Genomic DNA, 20776 nt, shown 5'->3' on the forward strand with positions numbered 1-20776 from the left:
TGTCCCCATTCCACTACAGATTAGAAGTCTTCCTCTAGTGTTTCTGTCATTTTCCTAGATATGTGTCAATTTGTTTTCCCCTTGTGACTGTTATAGAGCGTGGTGTGATCAGCAAATAGTTTCTTCCCTCGAACGGCTAGATATTGGAATTCCCTTCCTGCTACCTGCTTCCCTGACGGTATTGATATGCAGAAGTTTAAATGTAATGTAAACCAACATCTTGTTAATATTTCGTAGGCATGATCCCAAATAGTGGCCCATTAGGTCTAAGTAGCGATATTCCTTGTTTGGGGTGAACGTGAGTATATATATATATATATATATATATATATATATATATATAAAGAAAATGACAATATAAAAATATATACTAATATATATATATATATAATTATTTATTTATTCAATAAGGATGATACATCAGTTAGGGGTGTAGGGTGTGAGAACTTCTTATACCATGATATTTCGAAGCCTAATGCTTCTCATCAGAAGAGAAGAGAAGATGCTAGGTAACATAATAGGGAGCGACGTCTAGCGATAATTACATCAGGAGCGAAATAATTGTGCAGTGAGAGATAAAATATTGACGCTGTATGGAGGTGGGAGAACTAGCCTCAATATTTTATCTCCCACTGCAAAATTATTTCGCTTCTAATGTAACTATCGCTAGACGTCGCATCATTATTATATTACCTAGTATCTTCTCTTCTCTTCTCTTCTGATGAGAAGCATTAGGCTTCGAAATACAATGGTATAAAGAGTTCTCGTTTACACTACACCCCTAATTGATGTATCACTCTCCTTGAATAAATAAATAAATCTATATATTTGTATATATTTTTATATCGTCATTTTCTTTTTGTATTGATTCTTTACAAGCTCCAAAACAATTTGCATTACCCCGATAAGTCTCCATTTAAAATAAAAATGATCTTATTCTTTTTCTATATGCAACAGAGCATATATGTATTTATATAAATAATAAACAATACTGCGTTGTTGGTATCTCTAGTGGCCAATCGGGACGATGCTTATGGATGGAAAAATGGGATTGACTCGGATCAAAATATTGTTTACCACATCTGGGCAGCTGCTGCTAGAAAGGACTTGCCCTGCCTTGATAGAGTTCAAAATAGACTTCGTAGCCTCGTAGTAGATGTCCTTTTCTCTTCCCTGCAACCTCTATCTCACAGAAGAGATGCTGCGAGTTTGTCTCTGATGTATCGTTATTTTCATGGAAGGTGTTCGACTGAGCTTCATTTTATGCCCCCCCTCGCCAGACTTTCACAAGAAACACTCGTTTAGCTGAAAACACTATCAATAATTCCCCCACCCCACTCTTTATCTGTGCCTAAACCTAAACGTAGATTCCACGAACAAAGTTTCTTTCTTAGAACTGCACGCCTGTGGAATTGTCTTCCGTTTTCCTGCTTTCCGGCTGACTACAATATGGTTGTGTTCAAGTCTAACGTAAACAATTTCTTGATGAGCCGTTCCATATAAGTTAACAAGTTTACCGAATTGATTACTATATTGTCCAATTTCTACTGTAAACTCTTTAACCCTCATCATCGAGTGGCCTATTGGCCTTGATAATGTGGTGATGCCTGTGTAAAAAAAAAAAAAAAATTGGATATCCTGGGTTTTCGTTTAAAAGTGCATATATTTCAGAAGATGGCCAAACACACTGGACACACGTGGTCAATATACTCAAGTTCCAGCATGTAATTGTCCTTTCGCGCATCTAGCGTCAACATGCTTGACAAAGAAGAAATCTTTCACAGCAGCGACTATTTCCACCACTTGTTAAGTACACCCATCACACGCGGTCGATACGTATAAATCTTCGCGTTCTGGCGTGTGTGTTTATTTGTTCTCATATTTAGGATCTGCGCGCTAGGCAGAGACAGGCTATTTTATTGCGGCGATAAGTCGGAATTATTTGCATTGTGTCAATTGAAGATAATTAGGTATAATTGATAAGATTCGACCTTCACTTCACCTGTCAGCAATGTGCAGCACTGTCGTCGAAGATTTATTCAGAGCCCAACCAATTTGCCGGCGTGCATCGTAGTAAACAGCGATGTGTGTGTGGATGAAACGTTAATAGTCGCAATGCCTATCCGTTTTGTTGTATCATCTCTCTCTCTCTCTCTCTCTCTCTCTCTCTCTCTCTCTCTCACACACACACACACACACACACACACACACACTCACTCACTATAATAACCACGGTGGCATATGTGGAAGTAGTGATGGTGTGTAGCGTTTATCTTCTCTCTTCTTTTTCCTTTGTTACAGCCTCCCTCTCCCCCTCTCTCTCTTGCCGTAGCATTCTCGTTTTCTTGTTTATAATCGAAGTTGGAAAATAAAAACAGATTCGATTTTGGTTCAAAATTTCTTCTTTGTTTTATTTTCTTTTTATATTTCTCGATAGATGAGTATATATTATTATGAATATATCCACTTCGTAGGAGGTACTTCGAAAACACATTCGGCCCTGTTGCAGAATGAAAGCCAAGAAAAGACCAGAATAGCCTTATTTCCACGTCTTACTTGTGACTTTCTGTGATGTCACTTCCTCCATCCTTGAACCAATGTTATATAGATGCCAACGAGACGGTTTTCTCCAATCCACGTTGCAGCGAGTTGCACTATTACCGATATCTTCGATCTGACGATTTTAAATACTATTCGATGTTTAAAAAATTCTTACGTACATTCGATTTATGTATTGAAGGTTTCGGAGAATGCCTTTGAGAAGCCCGTAGAAAAAATGGACGCTGGATTGAGTTCGGGCAAACGTTTGATTTGTCCAGAATACAACCCCATAGCGATCTTCATTCTTAACAGAAATGGTTTCTCTTTAAAAGTCTCGGCGATTGCAAGCGCCCGGGCCGCTCTCTGTGACGGCGTTTGGTCGTAATATTTCTCGTAGCTGGCCAGTGTTTCCCGGACAATACGGTCCCGACTTCCCGGATAGTAAAAGAATGGTCGACACTTTCTGGTTCGATTCAACTGATGTCTCCCGGGGAACTTCCGACTGCTGACGTCACTCGTCAAACTCGGTGATTCAGAAGAAATGGACCAGCCTGTTTTGTCCGGAGCACTTTTCAGATAGCTTAACGATTCGTTCGGATTTCCGTTAGTTGTTTCTTCGCACGAGTTTTCCAGTTCAGGAAGGATATGGGAAAATTTCGGACTCGTACCGGAGAATTGTTCCTGAGATGACATCTTGGAGACTTCTATTTTTGGGATTATTTTAGAATGCCGCCTGGCGATGGTTTTAGGCTGTTTACGTTGGTTTTGTTTCTTGTCGTCAAGTTGTCGTAGGGCAGGAGATTTATGGTTAGATTGGACCCCCGTTTGAGGTGAGTCTCCTTGAAGGGTTGACCCTTTTAGCGACAAAGAAGGGAACCGGATATTCTTGGGTGAATTCGGCGTGGTCGATCTTCGTTTGATCCTGTCCAAACTGGACACACTTTTACATAAGGAAGGCGGCTTTAGGATGCTGGACTCACGTGACGATAATTTTGAGGTGGAATTTTCTCGCGCCAATTCAGGGCTAAGTAAGAGGGGTCGACTGTTTATCTGACTCTTAGAAAACCCGTCAACCAAGACGCCGAATGTTAAAAGTGGACTTCGGTTCTTATTGTTCTGTTTCAACGAAGATTTCTCAATACCATGAGAAACAAATACCCGATGTTTGGCTCTATCTGCCCAGACGAGCATCTTGGAATAAAGGATGACCGGGAGGTTAAGATCTTTGGTTACTTGAACCTTGGTCCATTGTTTAGCCAGAAGAAACGAAGCACATTTCTTCATCTTGCGACGAAGGCTGATAGATAATGGGTTCTGGCCATATCCATCTTTGGCTAACAAGCAGCAAATGTCTTGTGAAACAAACAGACGGAGGATAACGTATTGACCCTCTTGTGCAGCCTCATGGACTGGCGCTTTCTGACAGTTCACGTTTGAGATCTGGTTACACCATTGACGTGCCGGGTGTTCCCCGACCGGCTCGTGGGATTTCACCCCCAGCTTCATAATATGAGAGGCCAGATCAACATGTCCGAAGTGTGCTGCAATGTAAAGAGCCACTCTCCACTGGAATCGAGCAACGAGTTCGTTTGATGCCACTGAAGCAATGACAGCTTTGGTGTGTCCGGCAATGGACGAAAGTAAGAAATCGTTCCAACCGTCCCAAGTTTTCATAATAATGGTCATCCCCTTGGCGATGTCGTAGCTGTAGAGCTGATAGGTGTCGTACATCTCGCGTCCGTCTGGACTGAGCAGGCGGGACACGGACACTGGCAGACCCGTGTGTTCGGACACGCGTTGGCGCAGCTCGCCGACTACCATCTCGCCGATCCATCCGATGTTGTCGATGGAAAACGTGTCGCGGTTGTAGCAGCAGAAGACGAACAGTGACGGTTCGACGCGAGCACGGAGGGCCAGTTTAAGGGTGGAACCCGGTACGATGCCCATGTCTCCCAGGATCCAGGAGTCTTCTAGTTCGGAGCCGGCGAAGCGAAGCACAAGAACCATGTTCTCCTCGCGAAAGGCCAAGCGGAGGCCGAGTCTGGAGGACACTATCTCCTTCGCCTGACGAACGGTCAGATGAGACGGGATATCACATGAGATACGCTGTTTTTCGTAAAGCCAGAAAAACAGCATTTTCTTTTTTCTTTTCTTTTTTTAAGATCCTTTTCTTTTTTAAAATGATTAGACACGGTTCAAATACGGACACCAATTCTGTCTTATTTCGGAATTAAAAAGATGATAGAAATAGCAATACATTGAATTTTCTTCAGCAATACTCGTAGAAGATATTGCCTAGGTTTCACGCATGAATTTTTGCCTATAAAATAATCAAATTGCGGTGTTACCATAGAATATTTAACAGCCTTTTATGGATAGCAAAGCACAACGATTATACACTACGTATGGATACTTTCGTTCCGGCGCGCACCAGTTCTTTCTCAAATCTAGGTTCAACACGCTAGACGAAGACTGATTCTTTTGTGGCTGCGACACAGAAAGTAAATACTATTTCTACTACTCGATCTCAGTTCTGGTGTAACACACAAAATCCAGAAGTGTCTATTCTGTAACAATCTTCCCGAATACGAAGGTTGGTTCGCAAGATTGATAAATTGATAGTATTAATATTCGGCGTGTCTGTATTCGTTTATTCACTTCACGTATTCGTTCAGTCACAAAGAATGCATTCCTAGCTGAATAGCTGGTTCCACACTTCGTTGCTTTTTTTCTTTCGTTTTATATTTCAGTAACAGGGATACCCGAAATTGCTCGGGACCGTATAAAACAAAGAGAAAAATGTAGTTGCATTCAACGTACCAGTTATTCTTATGATATTGAGGAATTTTTGATGACTATCTATGATTTGCTATCCAGAGCAAAAACATATTTTTACCAACCCTAGGACGGGTATGGTACAACACACATATGAAACAATTTTACCTTCCCAACACATATTTCTAATTATTTTACTTACCCTAGGACGGGTATTGTACAACACACATATGAAATAACTTTATATACGTTGTATATATGCTTATATATATTGTATAATACCTTATGACGGGTATTATGCAACATATATAAGCTTTATTCCTAGAACTGCTCGCCTGTAGGATTCTGTTTCGCTAGCCTGCTTTCCAGCTGACTACAACATAGTCGTCTTCAAGTCCAATGTAAACAAGTTCCTGCTGAGCCGTCTCCTTAAATATTCAAATTATACCCAATTTTCACTACACTGTTGCCTCGTTGATCGCCGTACACTCATTTATACTTTATCCTTGAGTGGCCTCCGGGACTTGGTAAGTTGTGACTCCCTTGTATAAGAAAAAAAAATTCAGTCGATTCAATGTTCAGTTCCTTTTTCTTCGTTTTTTTTTTTAAATTCTATTCTCTTTCTTTTTCGTTATTTGATTTTTTTATTTATTTTTTATTTATTGTTCGTTATTTATTTTTTTATTTATTTTTTATTTATTTTTTTTTATTTATCTTTTATTTATTTTTTTTTATTTATTTTTTATTTATTTTTTATTTATTTTTTTTATTTATTCTTTATTTATTTTTTATTTATTTTTTTTATTTATTTTTTATTTATTTTTTTTTATTTATTTTTTATTTATTTTTTTTATTTATTCTTTATTTATTTTTTATTTTTATTTTTTTATTTATTCTTTATTTATTTGGTGATTTTATTTATTTTTTTTTGTTTCGTCTTTTCTTTCTTTATAAAAAAAAATCTCATTTTAATATTTTTCTTTTACTTCCTTTTTTTTTTTCTCCACAATTTCTCATAAGTTTAAAAAAATAAATACTTTTTAATCTTGGTTTTGTCGCCTCTAAATTTTCGTTGATGTTTCGTTATGTACTTCATTTCGTTTTTTTTTTAAATTTTTATTTTCAATTTCATTTTATATTCAATCGTCTGTATTTTATTTTCAATTGGTTTTTGTATTTTGTTATATTTTTACATTCCAACTGTTTTTTCCCCCGGTGTATCTTTTTAATCACTTATTTAAAAAAAAAAAATTCTTTCTGAAATGAAGAATAAACGCAAAAGTTTTTTGCTATTCCAATTTCATTACCCCCCTTTTAAAGTCAAAGTTCGATTTTTAATGTGGGAAAGATCCAGCTTACATTAAAGTGCACTCTGGATTAGAAACAAAAATAAAAATTCTTCTCCTCTGTCTGAAGACAGAGCATATTTTTTATTTATTTATTTTTTTTTTATTACATTTTCACCCCAAACAAGGCACATTGCCACTCAGGTGTAGGGGGCTACTATCAGGGTCAGCAACTACGGGGGCACTATGTAGGGATTTGGGCAGCAAGATGTCGGTTCACGTTGCACTTGAACTTCTGCATGTCAGTACAGTTAGGGAAGCATGATCCTGGAATGGAATTCCAGAGTCTAGCGGTTCTGGGGAAGAAACTACTGGAGTAGAAGGATCTTTTGCATCTAGGGATCTCTACTGTGTGGGTGTGGGATTTAGCTGCCTGTCGGGTTTGTCGAGGGTGTCTGCGACGTGGGGGCACAAGTGTCTGCAGTTCGTCAGAGCACTCACCATTAAAATACTTGTAGAACAAGCAGAGGGACGCAACGTTTCGTCGATGGGACAGAGGCTGAAGCTTAGATGCCAGTTCAGGGCCTATCAGATTGGCGACTCTTTTTTTAACCTTGTCTAGGAGCGAGAGACTAGTAGTAGACGCACCAGCCCAGATGTGACAACAATACTCCATACATGGGCGTATACTACATTTTGATCCTAGCACAACCGCGAGGCATCACTTTAAATTTTAAGACTAATTTTTACCACGTATTTAAAAAAAAATATTTATATATTTTTCTGTTTTTATATCCCGATTCATAAAAAAAAGCTCTCTGATTTCAAGCGTTTGCTTTCTTATAACAAATAAATAAGTACGTTTTGTTTCTCTATGCGGAGATATAAGCTATCTTTAGACGTGAGTTTCGGTAAGTAATAGCGCTCTCTTTATGCGAATGTCAGCGTTAAGTTCATTGCACGAAACACCGTTTTTTTTCTCTTCTAATTTTAAGCGTCTTCATTGTCACAAAAAGCAAAGTTTGAAATTTCTCGTTTATATTTCCTATCTTAAATACGCACACAAAGACTGTGAACTAGTAATCAAACAAGCTTTGACTACTTTTATAATACAAAACAAGAATTACCTTATGCTGTCATGTCGCTTTCTCATTCTGCTGAGCATTATTCATTTAATCTGGTAATCCAGTCAACTGTTATATTGCTATTATTGGAAGTATTATTACATTTTCCGGATTAAAATTATCATTTTCATGTACCAAGTAGTTGAAGTTTATAAAAATAAATTTCAAATACTTGTTGAGTTTTGGCATTCTTTGTTTTTACATAATTTTCTATGGATTATGATTAAAAACATTTTGCGGCAGTGAATTTCACCCCAAACCTCAACAGAAGTGTATTGATCAATAATATATTTTTACTTAATAAATAATAATAATAAAAAAATCGTTCGATTAAAAAATATTTGTTGATGATAACATATTCTTTTTTATCAGTGAATTCAACCGTTCTTCTTAACACTCAACGCGAAATAAATATATATATATATATATATATATATATATATATATATATGTGTGTGTGTGTGTGTGTGTGTGTGTGTGTGTGTGTGTGTGTTAGCTTCCTTCAGTCTTAACAGACTAAGGATACCCACTTTAAGGGTGCCTTGCGTGGAATATTTGATTTTTGTGGCAAGAGTTGCGCAATCTCCAACCGCACCTCTTCTGAATCGACTTTGTTAAATATTATACAAGTGGCAAGTGGGAGTTCAGGTCGACTGAAAACAATGCCGATATATATATATATATATATATATATATATATATATATATATATATATATATATACACATATATATATATATCGCTTAATAAAAAGAAAATTTGTTAGGGGAGACTGGTTTCTATTGCTGTTTTCACAAATCGTTGTCAATAAATTATTTTGTTAAAACTTTCGTCATTAAATTTACTTAGTAAAAGTATCAGTTATCGTCTACTTCTTGGTTACATATGCAAATAAACCACTACTACTACTATAGAATTAAGATGGGTTATCTCCCATTAATTTAGTGAATTCGTATTGGCAGCTATCCGGTCATGCCAAGGAAAAGAATAACGAGCAAAATTTATATGTACATATTAATTATATATGTATACAAGCAAGGAGACCCGACGTTCTCCGGGATTTAACGAGGATCAACGAATATTCCACACTTCAAGTATTTTCATTATCATTGAAATCGATGAAATCCTCCATTTTTTTCAATCAAATCGATTGACTGTTTTAGACGGTGATTCACCACGGTGCGCCGGAAGAAACCTTCACATAACTCCATGCAGCAACTTAGTCCACGATATATTGCACTGTAGAGAACCTATTGTGGATGTTATAAGATTATTTTTACAGAATGGCTTTAATTCAAGTTTAAAATGCAATAATCAAGTATCTTGAAGCCGATTGACGTAAGGACTTAAAAATAGTATTTCGAGGTCAAAAAAGTAACGAACGGTAACGATAGATTTCGACTTATTAAACAACAATCGTTCCTTCTTTGTCACAAACATCGCTCATGGAATGTGAGGACTAAAGGACTAAAGGACAAAAAGTGAGAGTTACGAGGCTGCCGAAAGTAATTCCACTCTCCTTCCTTTTAATCAATTGTTTGCGTGTTTCTGTTTCGTAAAGTTTACTGGCCTTCCGAAATATGACGAATGTTCACGAGAAAAAAAGCGAGAAAAAAAGAATGAACCGCTTGGTGTCGGACACGGAATATAGCTTTGCTGAACTGCTAATGTGGCTTTTTTTTTCGCTCGTTGTCAGCGAATGTAATTTATCTATGTTCGTAATAGGCTTGAGACAAACTGCACATAACTTTATTTTCCTCCTTCGATTAATTCTCTTTCTTGGTTTAGACATGCTTCCAGGCTACCATGCTTCAGCTATGTAAAAGAATTCATATCAAGATTTAATTAAAATAAAAGATCAAGACGACGACCACTAAAAAGATGGGGCGAACAGAGACTGACATGGCGCTCCTGAAAACTAAAATACTGACTCGAGATTGTGATAAATGTCGAAATTTTGTTTTGAAGGTCGCGGTAAAGCTGTTTGGTATATTTATATAAGCCAAGTAAGTCAATCTTGTTGTTGTTTTTTTCGTCAGTAGTCTTTATAATTTTGTAACATATACCAAAGGCAATATTTGTGATTTTTAAAAATCTGTTTTTAGGAGTTTTTTTTCTGTCTTCATATATATATATATTTGGACAAAAATAAAAACAAATGCTTAGTCTTGACTGAGGACAGTACAGATACTGCACCTTGATTTTAGCCTGAAGACCGAGAAAATGTTACTGATGCCACAGTCTGTAAGGATTTCTCTTCCACTGATCGATGACAGACAGATACTACACTTTGATCTGAGTTTAAAGCCGAGAGAATGTTATTGTGATTTTTCACAATAACATTCTCTGCGTTTTTTTTCGTTTTTATAGTTGCCTGTTGTTTTGTTGTTTTTCGTGGTCAGTCTTTATACTTATATATGCTTGTGTACGTGTATGTATATAGATCTATTCATGTATATGTTTATGTGCACATTTGGGGATTATTTATAAAATTGAGTCGCACGCAACGTCAAACTTTCGATTTATTAAAAAGTATTTCGCTACTCCGAATTTTTAATGAATTTTAACGAGGAACTACTTCTCGAGTGAAAATGGTTTCGTTTTCTTTCTGAAATAAAGACATTTTGCTTGTTTGCGTTTCTTTTTTTTTTCCGAAATTCGGTCCCTTTTTTCTTTTGCTTTCCAGGGGATGAGAACAATTTAGTTTACAAAAAGTCCGGTTCGCTCCTTTTCGTTCCGTTTTTCCATTTCCACATTTAGAAGTTCCCAGTTTCTTCCAAGATGTCCGCCGAAAAGAAAACTGCAAAGAAAAGGCAATAACTTGCTTAATCTTTTTATATAATTGTTAAAGCACAATATTGTCATTAAGCAGTAACTCCTTTTTATTAAGTGCTTGTAATTAATTACTGAAATATAATTTTTACAAGAAATAAATTTGATAAGAATGCTTATAGCACGAGGTTGAATTTAAAATTCAATATGGACGTCAGCATTCGATATTAGCTTTTCAAGATGTCTTTAGGAACAGCGTAAACTGATTTCACAGCGAACAATTTTTTTTTTTTTACGAGTGAGTCGACAATTATCAAAGCTGAAAACCCATTTGAGTATTAGGGTTAATGAGATGGATAAATTGACAGATGAATGGTGACGAATACTATGAGAGGATTTGAAATCTTCACATATCACCAAATCAAAATAACAGCTGACCCAGAAAACAGCATTTTCCCATGGTCAAGGATATCCCTCAAGGACAAAAAAAAAAAAGGGGGGGGGGTCAGTTTCACAGTCGCTTCACCACTATTAATTTCTTGTAAGAATTATATTTCAGTAATTTCAGTAATGAATTTTAAGTACAGTAGAACCCCGGGATACGGTGGCCCTAGGATACGTTTTTTTTCGGTTACGATGGGGATTACGATGTGTTTTTTTTTCCAGCCCCTGGTTACAGTATTTGCCCGCTTTACGGTGTAACATAGTTAGCATTGATACGTTTTTATATCTAGCGTCTCCTCCCCCTCTTCATCCCCCCCACTACCAGTAACTCCAAAAGTAAATAAAACTTCATTTTCCTGTAGTACATTATTTTTTATTTATAATGTTTACACAATAGATTTTCCTTTACATGTACTGTATATATACTTTTATTATAATGTTTTTTTTTTCCATTGGTATATTTTTCCTTTATATATGTTTTATTTACAGGTACTGTAGAATACTAATTACTGTAAGGTTATTGCTGTACTGTATACTGTGTATATTTTTTTTATTTATAATATTATTTGATTATATACATGTACATGTGCTGTATTTTGTTACTAATTTTTAATATGTACGTACAGTATAGTATACATACCCCGACATACGGCGATTTAACCTTACGATCCAAACTTCAGAACGGACCAATGCCGTATCCCGGGGTTCTACTGTAGACAGTTACTTAAAGAAAAAAAAAAAAGAACCCGAATTTAAAATATTCTTGTAAAATTTAATGGTTCAACTTTTACAAAAATGTTCGAATTAAGATTTGATAGGTTTTCAGAAAGTTCCAGGTTCATATTATTATTATTATTATTATTATTATTATTATTATTATTATTATTATTATTTATTTATTTATTTTCTTTTTACATAGGAGGCCACTCGAGGATAAGGGTTATTGAGTGTACAGTAATCACTGGGATTATATTGTAGTAGTCATTATTAATGGAAATTTGGTCGATTGGATTACTTAAGGGGGCGGTTCATCAAGAATTTGTATATGTTGAACTTGAAGACAACCAAGTAGTCAGCTGGGAATATTATTATTATTGTTGTTGTGATGATGATGATGATGATGATGATGATGATGATGATAATGATGATCGAAATGCTTAAACGTAGTGCGTCATTATTTTGCTGTCAATCCGCCTTTAAGCATTGACAAAACGAGGAAAAACAAAATAATTGATCACGACATCTGTGAATGTATTGCTGAATTTGGATTCGGTCATAGACAGATATTTCATCATTTAATTAGTTCAGCCAGCACGATAGTTCGTCATTGGAAAACGTGTCCTTCCATTCGACCAAAAGACCTGGACGTCTTAGAAAGTTAGCGGGGGACGCGACAAGATTATCACCGAGAAAATTTGGCAACAATCCCCGAGTTACACTTAAAAAACAAACAAACAAACAAACTCCAGGATGAACTTGAAGTTTGTGGAGTAAAAGTGAGTATGCATATGATTAGTTATTCGCTCCGTCGAGGACTTCAACGAAAATACGTTTCTTCTTTTTTTTTTTTACAAGGAAATCACTTATCAAGGCCCAAATGCCACTCAAGGATAAGAGTTAATAAGTGTAAGGTGGTAGTGTATTAAACGTTAATCGTATAGATTGGGTAGAATTTGGATTATTTAAGGGGACGGCTCAACAAGAACTTGTTTACATTGGACTTGAAGGTTACGATATTGTAGTCAGCCGGGAAGCAGTCCAGTGGAACAGTGTTCCACAGGTAGGCAGTTCTTGGAACGAAGCTTTGTTGATGGAAGCTGCGTTTAGATTTAGGCACAGATAGAGAGAGGGGGAAATTGTTGATAGTGGTTAAGTGTATTTTGTGAAAGTTTGTCAAGGAGGGACCATAGATTGGAGCTCAGGCGAGCACTTGTCATGAGAATAACAATAGAGCAGAGATAGGCTTGCAACGTCTATTCTGTGGGAAAGAGGTTGCAGGGAAAAGAAAAGGGCATCACCTACTAGGTTTCGAAGCCGGTTTTGAATTGTATGAAGGCATGATAGGCTAATGTGGCAACAGTATTCTATTTTAGGACGCAATTGACTCTTATACGGATAGAGGATTGCATCGACAGTGAGATAACTTCTGGAGTTGTAGAATGATCCAACCATTTTTCCAGCGAAATTGGCAACAGATTTGATGTGTACTTAAGTGAAGTTTATCTCAGCTCTGTCATTATTTTCATGGCAAGTGCGCTACTGGGCTTCAATCTATGCGCCGTCCTCTGAAAGAAAAACCAAAAACCAAAAACCAAAAACCAAAAACAAAAACCAAAAACAAAAAAAACAAACAAAAAAAAACAACAACAACAACAAAAAACAAACAAAAAAAACAAACATTCACAACAAATACTCGTCTAGCTACACCAGCTATCAATAATTTCCTCTACTTTCTATTAAAGTCTAAAAGTAAACGAAACTTCCAGAGTAAATTGTTTTCTAGAACTGTTCATCTGTTGAAACAATACCGCGAGACTGCTCCCTAGCTGACTATTACAAATCGTTTTTTAGCTCTATTTGAGCCGTCATCTTAAATAATCAAACCCTATTCAGGTTCCACCATTACTGATCATCATGGTGTTGTCTCAGTTTACACGACATCCTTATTCTCTCGTAGCTCTTGGGCCTTAATAAGCGGTGACCCTTAGTAAAAAAGAAAACATTAGATTTTGTAAGCGATCATGACATCAAATCCAATGACCATCTTTATAAAGGTAAAACATCCTTAATGAGCAAATTAAAAATAAAATACATTTTCAATTCCAAGAAAATGATACGACGAGTATGCAGTATAGTTAACAAGAAGAAAGGGCAAAAACAACAAACATTCAACAAATAAATATTATCAACGGTAATAAGAAGTTTATTTTGCATCTAACTCTATATTTTTCTTGTTTGGAAGGCTTTTGAAGCATTTTAAAAATTCAATTTAACATTTCATTCGAATCCGATATTGTAACCGCCTGAATTTAAAATGGCTGACATCATCTTTAACCCGTTTTTTTTTTGTAACCCTTCAGGGCAACAAGTAAAAAATGCAAAACTAAAAAGCTATGCAAGTCGATAGAAGATTAAACTTTATTGCGTTTGGTAAAAGTTATTTGTTGCAAATTTTTTTTTTTTTAATTCCGTTTTCTTTGTTAACTATATTGTACAATCGACAATGATATTAAAATATCTGGAATTTTCTTTTCCACTGTAATAAACAGAAAGATTCCAGGCTTCGATAAAGATGCACCTGAAAAAAGTCGGAAGTTACATTGACCGAAACGTGAAAATAACACTCAAGATGAGAACAGTATTTCTCAAATCCATATAATACCGACATCTTTTGAAGTTTTCGAGAGCAATTTTTACTTTATCTTAATATTTCATTCAAATTCGATATAGTTACTTGAAAAAAGCTGACGCCATCTCTAATCCGTTTTACAAGACACCAAAGCAACACGTGTAAAAATTGAAAACCATGTAAGGCGAAAGAAGATTAAATTTTCTTGCGTTTAGTAAAAGTTATTCAATGTAAATTGTTTTATCCCCCCTTTCGTGCTAATTATACTGTACTTAAATGATACGAAAATTTTGGAGATTAAATGTGAACCCCCTCAAAAACAAACAAAAAACAAAAAACAAAAAAAATATACCCCCCCCAAAAAAACAAAAACCAACCAAACAAAAACAAACAAACAAATAAACAAACAAACAAACAAACACAAACAAACAAACAAATAAACAAAAACAACCCCCCCCCAAAAAAAAACAAAAAACAAAAAAAACTAAAGGTCCCGGGAGTTTAAATAGGTTTTCCTTTTTTTAAATAGAATACATTTTTTCCTTGATATTACCAAGGTAAAATATGTGGATACGTCTCATACTTAAAAATGATTCATGATGATGATGATGATGATCATCATCATCATCATCATCATCATGCAGTCCGTCAGTCTTGATGATGACTAGTCGGGGCCTCAGTGCTTTATCCTTCGATACAGGACTTTCCACCTTGGCTCCTAACTTGCCTGCGCAGTTTAGGTGTAGTATCTGTTGCGCATCAGATAAACACCCTCTGCACCTCCAATGCTCATTTCCAGTGGAGCGAACCCGCGACGACTGGCAGCAGAGGAGGCCGCAGCTTCTGGTCGAAAGAAATCTCAGTGAGGTAGACAGTCGCCCTATCCTGTCCGCTACTACGCCTTTTCTTTCTGGATGAGGTTCCATAGCCTTTTAAGGAAATCTGCAAGGCAGCAGTAGAATTTGAGCTCAGAGTTCCCATTTCTTAGCCTTTTGCTGTGATAAGGCCCACAAGGCAGTGGTGTTTGTTTTTGGGGTTGGTTCCCCTAGTCTTCACCCAACTAAGGGCACCCACAAGACAGTGGGGGTAGGGGTTGGTAGTGTGCCAGGGCGTGTCCACACATCGGTGGACCATAACGCACTACCTTTGGGGTTTCTTACTACTCCGAGATCTCCTACAGGTTTAGTCGTGGGCCGCAAGTTACCGTGTGTGGCCAACGTGGAGGCACTGTAGGAGTCTTGATGATGGAGAGGCTATGTACTGGCAGGGAAGACTTATGCATAGCTGATCCCTTTTCACCACGAGGTTAGCCAGCGGTGTTAGCTGGAAGCGAGAAGGCATCCAAGCATGAACTCAACATTAACTTATACCCAACACACTAAACGCATCCCCCCCCCCGCTGGATTAAGAATCCAAACACACACAAGAAAAAAAAGGATACATATTTAGGTTTAAAATGAGATTTATTTCTTCTATTGTGATCAGTTTAAAATTGGAATATTGAATAAATTAAAAATAATTTGAGTATTCGAAAAATATATTTTATTAAAATAATGACCATTCCTTTTTAAAAAATAATTTTCTTACTGGCAAGAACCGTGGAAATTCCACGGAATGAAAAATATATGTAATCAGCAAATGTTTTGATAAAGTTGCTATTTTTGTTAATAGTGCAAAAATGTACTTTTTTGGACAGAAAAACTAACACTCGGAAAAAATGAATTTATTAATATTTCCATGAAAATAGTGTTGATTGCATTTTAAATATAGAACTGACCCAAGTGAAATAAATAATAAGTAATAATAAATACAAAGTAATATTATGCTACATAGTTCAATACAAATAATAAAATCGCATTGTAAAAAAAATAAACAATATTTAATTCACTCCTTCAGTCCAGCAGACAATGTTCTTATCTTTTGCCCTATTTCTGTCAAATGTTCCCTTTTTTACGGCACCTTTCACTTAATTTTTTCTTCGGAAAAGTACCGCTGCAGGTCGAGATTACAACGAGTCCCTTTCTCACATTATTACAACAATAATCATATATTATTATAATGATTGGGGTTATGACAACAGCATATTCTTTTCCTTATTTGGATTCTCAGGTTATATATCAGGTATATATCCATTGATATCTTATATGTTTTTATGTGGAGTGATTTGATCCTCGGTTGATTAATTGTGTCTGTGTCGGATATATACTCGAGAGTAAAAACAATTTGTTTATTACATTTTCACCCCAAACAAGGCACATTGCAACTTTGATGTATTGTACTATTAGGGACACAGGCTACAGTGGTAGGGAGTTGGGCAGCAAGATGCCGGTTCACGTTACACTTGAACTCCTGCATGTCAGTACAGTTGGGGAAGCAGGAACGCGGCAGGGAGTTCCAAAGTCTAGCGGTTCTAGGGAAGAAACTACTGGAGTAGAAGGCTCTCTTACATCTGGGGATCTCTACTGTGAAGGGGTGGGATTGTATTGCTTGTCGGGTTTGTCGCGGTATTTACGTAGAGGGGGTACAAGTGCTTGCAGCTCGTCGGAACATACACCGTTAAAGTACTTGTAGAACAGGCAGAGGGATGCTATAATGAAAAGAATATGCTGTTGTCATTGCCCTAATAATGATATTCGAAAGCAAGGCTATATGAAAGGGAAGCTACTCTTATATTTTTGTCCAGAGTTGCCAGATTGGCTTTTTATATGCAAATTTCGCTAGTTTGGACATTTTAAAAGCAGTTTAGCCTCCAAAACTTGTATTTGGCATTTTCAAAGAGTAACGTACAGACGAACTAAGGAAGAGACAAATAGAATATATATATATATATATATATATATATATATATATATATATATTTTTTATATTTTGTGTACAGAAAGTTGTTAGTTGAGACAGATCATTGGTACCGTCGGTTTCAAGCCCGATAATAAGGCCCATTTAAGGTATCCTTATCAAGCTCTCTTCAGCCAATATTTATAAAAATAAAAATATAAATACGCTCTTAAAATTTGGATTTTCCTTTTAATTGAGCACTCTGCTGGAATTCTTTTTCCAAAAAAAAAACTAATCATATATATGGAACACACGATTTTTAAATAAAATCCATGGAAACTCAAAGATGTCCAAATGAAGTAATAACAATAAGGTCCCTTAATACGAGGACCATTCCAAAAAATAATGCGTCCTTTTTTTATTCTGCCTGAATGAATCAAAGGGAGTCGCAAATTGCACTGTTATGATGACTGAACTTATGCAATCATGACCCGAAAATTTCATCTCTTTATTGCACATCTTGACGGTGTAAGACTCTAAGAAATGAACCCGTGCGTCAAAAGCAGAACTGTGTCACTGAATTCCTGGTAGACATCGAGTATGGTGGTGTAGGAAAATAAAATCTAGTACACAAAAAGTCGTTCGTTTGAATGGTACCATTTCCGTTTTTGTAGCTCTTTCAAATTTTGAGTTTAAAAATTGTAGGCTTTACTTTTGGACCGACCAAGCATAATATAATGAAAGATGTATTTACAGTAATTAAAATTGCATTAATGAATACTGTTAATCTTTTATGTTTACAGAAACGATACGTGTAATGGGCAAACCTTAGTCGCGATCCTCTGTTCAAAAAGTTCATATAGGGGGGAAAAAAAGCAGAAAAAAACAACAACAACAACAACAATAACAACAACAAAAAAAAAACGTTCCAAGGACACGTGAAAGAATGCAGTTTTGTCGGATTTTAACCGACTGAAAGGGGGGGGGCGTTTCTGCAACTCAACGGCTAAACCTGAACTCGACGTAGAAGGAAAAAACAATGAAACTCTTAACTTGTGTGGAGAATCCTTCTCGGCTTTTCTCGGCTAACTGGAGTTGCAACGTATTGCCTCGTTGCTTACAACGACAAATTGTCTTTGTAATAGTAACTGTGAAACGTGTAACTTGACTAAACAAAAAAGTCCAACTAACACATCAACGATAGGGGTGTTTTATAACCCACAAGTTGATGCTATGCAAAGTTCAGTCCGACCCACGTGGTGGACAACAAACTACTACCACTATAAAATCAGTCGACCAAGCACTTTTTTTAAACCTTTTGCTTGAACGACTGCCTCCCAGAATTCCACTGCCTCCCCCTCCACATCGAGTTCCGGTCAGTAATAATTACCACAGTTTATACCAATCGTGGTGGATTAAAAAAACATTTTCATAAATAAAGTTTTTATAATGAAAAGAAAAAAAATTATATATATTTTTTAATTTTTGAAAATTCCAAGCTCAGTGAATGCCTTTTTATTGGGTTCCATAACATATATAGACGAGAAATTTTAATATTAAAACGCACACACACAGACGTTTCTATGTTATAGACCATAGTAGAATACCATTTAATAGAAAACAAGATGAATAAGATACCGAGATATGAAGTTTACAAGAATTACGCCCCCCCCCTTGACTGCCAATAAGATTAACATAGAAGGAAATAATAATTGTACTTTTAATAATTAAAATTTAAAATCTCAGAACACAATGTAAATAAAGTTGATATAAGGAATTATATTTTAAATACATATACATATAACAAATCATATTTTATAACTTTGGACGATGCTAACAAAATGTGTGGAATCAATTTAAATTCAACTATCAACCAAAGCCTTCGAAGAATGTAAACATCAGAAAGGAAAAAAAAAAAAAAAAAAAAAAAAAAAAACAGAAAAAAAACAGAAAAAAAAACAACGTGCAGTTTCAAATTTAAGTTACATCACTTAATAAGATTACTCAAACTGGAAAAGTAATTATAAGTATAACACCTAATATAACTTTAAACTATGACTCGAAGAATGGTAAAATAAATAAATAAATAAAAAAACAAGCGAACAAAAACTCTAAATAAATTGAAAAGAAAAATATAACAATAATAATTCACTAAGCACACGAAAAGAAATTATATAATTTAATAAATACTGCGTGATTCAAATCTTCGAACCAAGAAGGGCAGGAAGGGCGTGTCGATTGCATGAACCATGTAAATTGTCGATAATTGCGTTTTTCTAAAAAAATTTTAACGTAAACATCTGATGAGTACGTTACTAAATATCCAGCCATAACACACTTTTTCAGACTTTAACAAGTTGCAATACGAAACAATAGTAATAAATGACCAACCGAGAAAACTTGATATCCGCCACAACTAAGTTATTCGGAAATCCACACAGATGAATTATTTATTGTGGTGAAGGCTTTGTGTAAGACCAACCGCCCTTTTTATTGACACGATTTTTTTTGCTATTAGACTAGGAATTAACTGTTAGACTAGACTATTTTTCATTACACGGAAAAGTTTACTATGGGATCTCGAATTTTACTATTAGCCAGGGGATTTTATTATTAGACGAGATGTTTTATTATTAGATAAGATTTCTGTTTATTATACGAGGAATTTGAATATTAGACGAGGAATTTTATTATTAGAAAACACACAAACCTTTCTGCGTTATAGATCAACTGCGTCATAGATCAACTTCTGCGTTATAGACCAACTTGTGCTTAGTACAGTTGGAAGATTTAAAACAAAAAGCAAACCGTTTCCATATGGCAGTACCTTCCCAATAAGTTCACCCATTTCCGCTCAACTAGCGTGATTTTAATTTAACTGTCGTTTTAAGTAGCCCCACCATTCGCCATTTATTTGGAGATTTGAAATGTATTTGTTTTGCGATAAAGACGTTGATCGGATTAATACATTGGTATTTTCTGTTGTTTCAAATTTATTTCGTCGGATTTGAAGATTAAAAAATAAATTGTTCGAATAACCGCGTTGTGCTGGTTTAAAATATTCACACAAGGAGAGGATCGCTGACATGTGACCTCTTATCTTAGCTCAAACGAATCGTCTCGTAATTTTCTTTACAAAAATGTTCACCCGTGACCGTTTGACGGCCACGTTCCTTTTGAAATGACAACGAAACAATTCTTATCTGAAAGAATAAACACTTAAAAAAATGACATTGTAAATAAGCACATAATTAATAACATCGGTCTTTCTTCAAAAAAGATCAACAGTTTTCTAACAGGTTTCTGAAGTTTTTGGATCGCACTACTGTTCTCATATTCACTGTTATTTTTACAACATTTCGACCGAGGTAACCTCCGACTTTCTTTAATGCATCTTATCGAACCCGGGATACTTTCTGTCGAACTCGAATATATTTTTGTTGAACTCGGGAATCTGCCCGGAATTTCTAACGGAACCCTATATTTAATCCGCCGTGTAGCATGTTCTGGTTCCATTAGATGGAGGTTGAAGGTTCAATCCTCAATGTATGCGACACTCAAAAATATAATTGCGAATTACTTAGGACTTCTACCTAGATACACCTGAAGAAGGTTGGAGGTTACATCGACCGAAACGGGCGAATAACAAAGTGTAGCATCTGTTCTGATACTACACTCACTTTACTTTTTCTGTCCTTGGTCAGTGGAGG

General features: G+C 35.8%; 2 protein-coding genes across 3 annotated transcripts in view; both read right to left on the bottom strand.

Annotated features, from left to right (window-relative positions):
• Window positions 1-769: 769 nt before the first annotated feature.
• LOC145255673 (protein ANKUB1-like) lies at window positions 770-6162 on the bottom strand. The gene has a single exon (XM_080114235.1). The coding sequence runs from the start codon at window positions 4675-4677 to the stop codon at window positions 2728-2730; it is 1950 nt and encodes a 649-aa protein (XP_079970361.1). The 5' UTR covers window positions 4678-6162; the 3' UTR covers window positions 770-2727.
• Window positions 6163-8460: 2298 nt separating this feature from the next.
• LOC145255674 (integral membrane protein GPR137B-like) overlaps window positions 8461-20776 on the bottom strand; it is a 285828-nt gene continuing 273512 nt past the window's right edge. The window contains exon 7 of one of the 2 annotated variants that reach the window (XM_080114239.1): window positions 8461-10526. In XM_080114239.1, the coding sequence (XP_079970365.1) occupies window positions 10427-10526 (100 nt within the window). In that variant the 3' untranslated portion in view covers window positions 8461-10426. The remainder of the gene's footprint in view (window positions 10527-20776) is intronic. The other variant, XM_080114237.1, reaches the window with a different exon arrangement.

This window comes from Euprymna scolopes, chromosome 31 (assembly GCF_053919585.1).
Source record: "Euprymna scolopes isolate OS-2025 chromosome 31, ASM5391958v1, whole genome shotgun sequence".
Lineage (NCBI taxonomy): Eukaryota > Metazoa > Mollusca > Cephalopoda > Sepiida > Sepiolidae > Euprymna > Euprymna scolopes.

Excerpts from the sequence above, each read along its gene's own strand:
- LOC145255673 (XM_080114235.1), bottom strand. The coding sequence starts at position 4,677 with ATGCTGTTTTTCTGGCTTTACGAAAAACAGCGTATCTCATGTGATATC.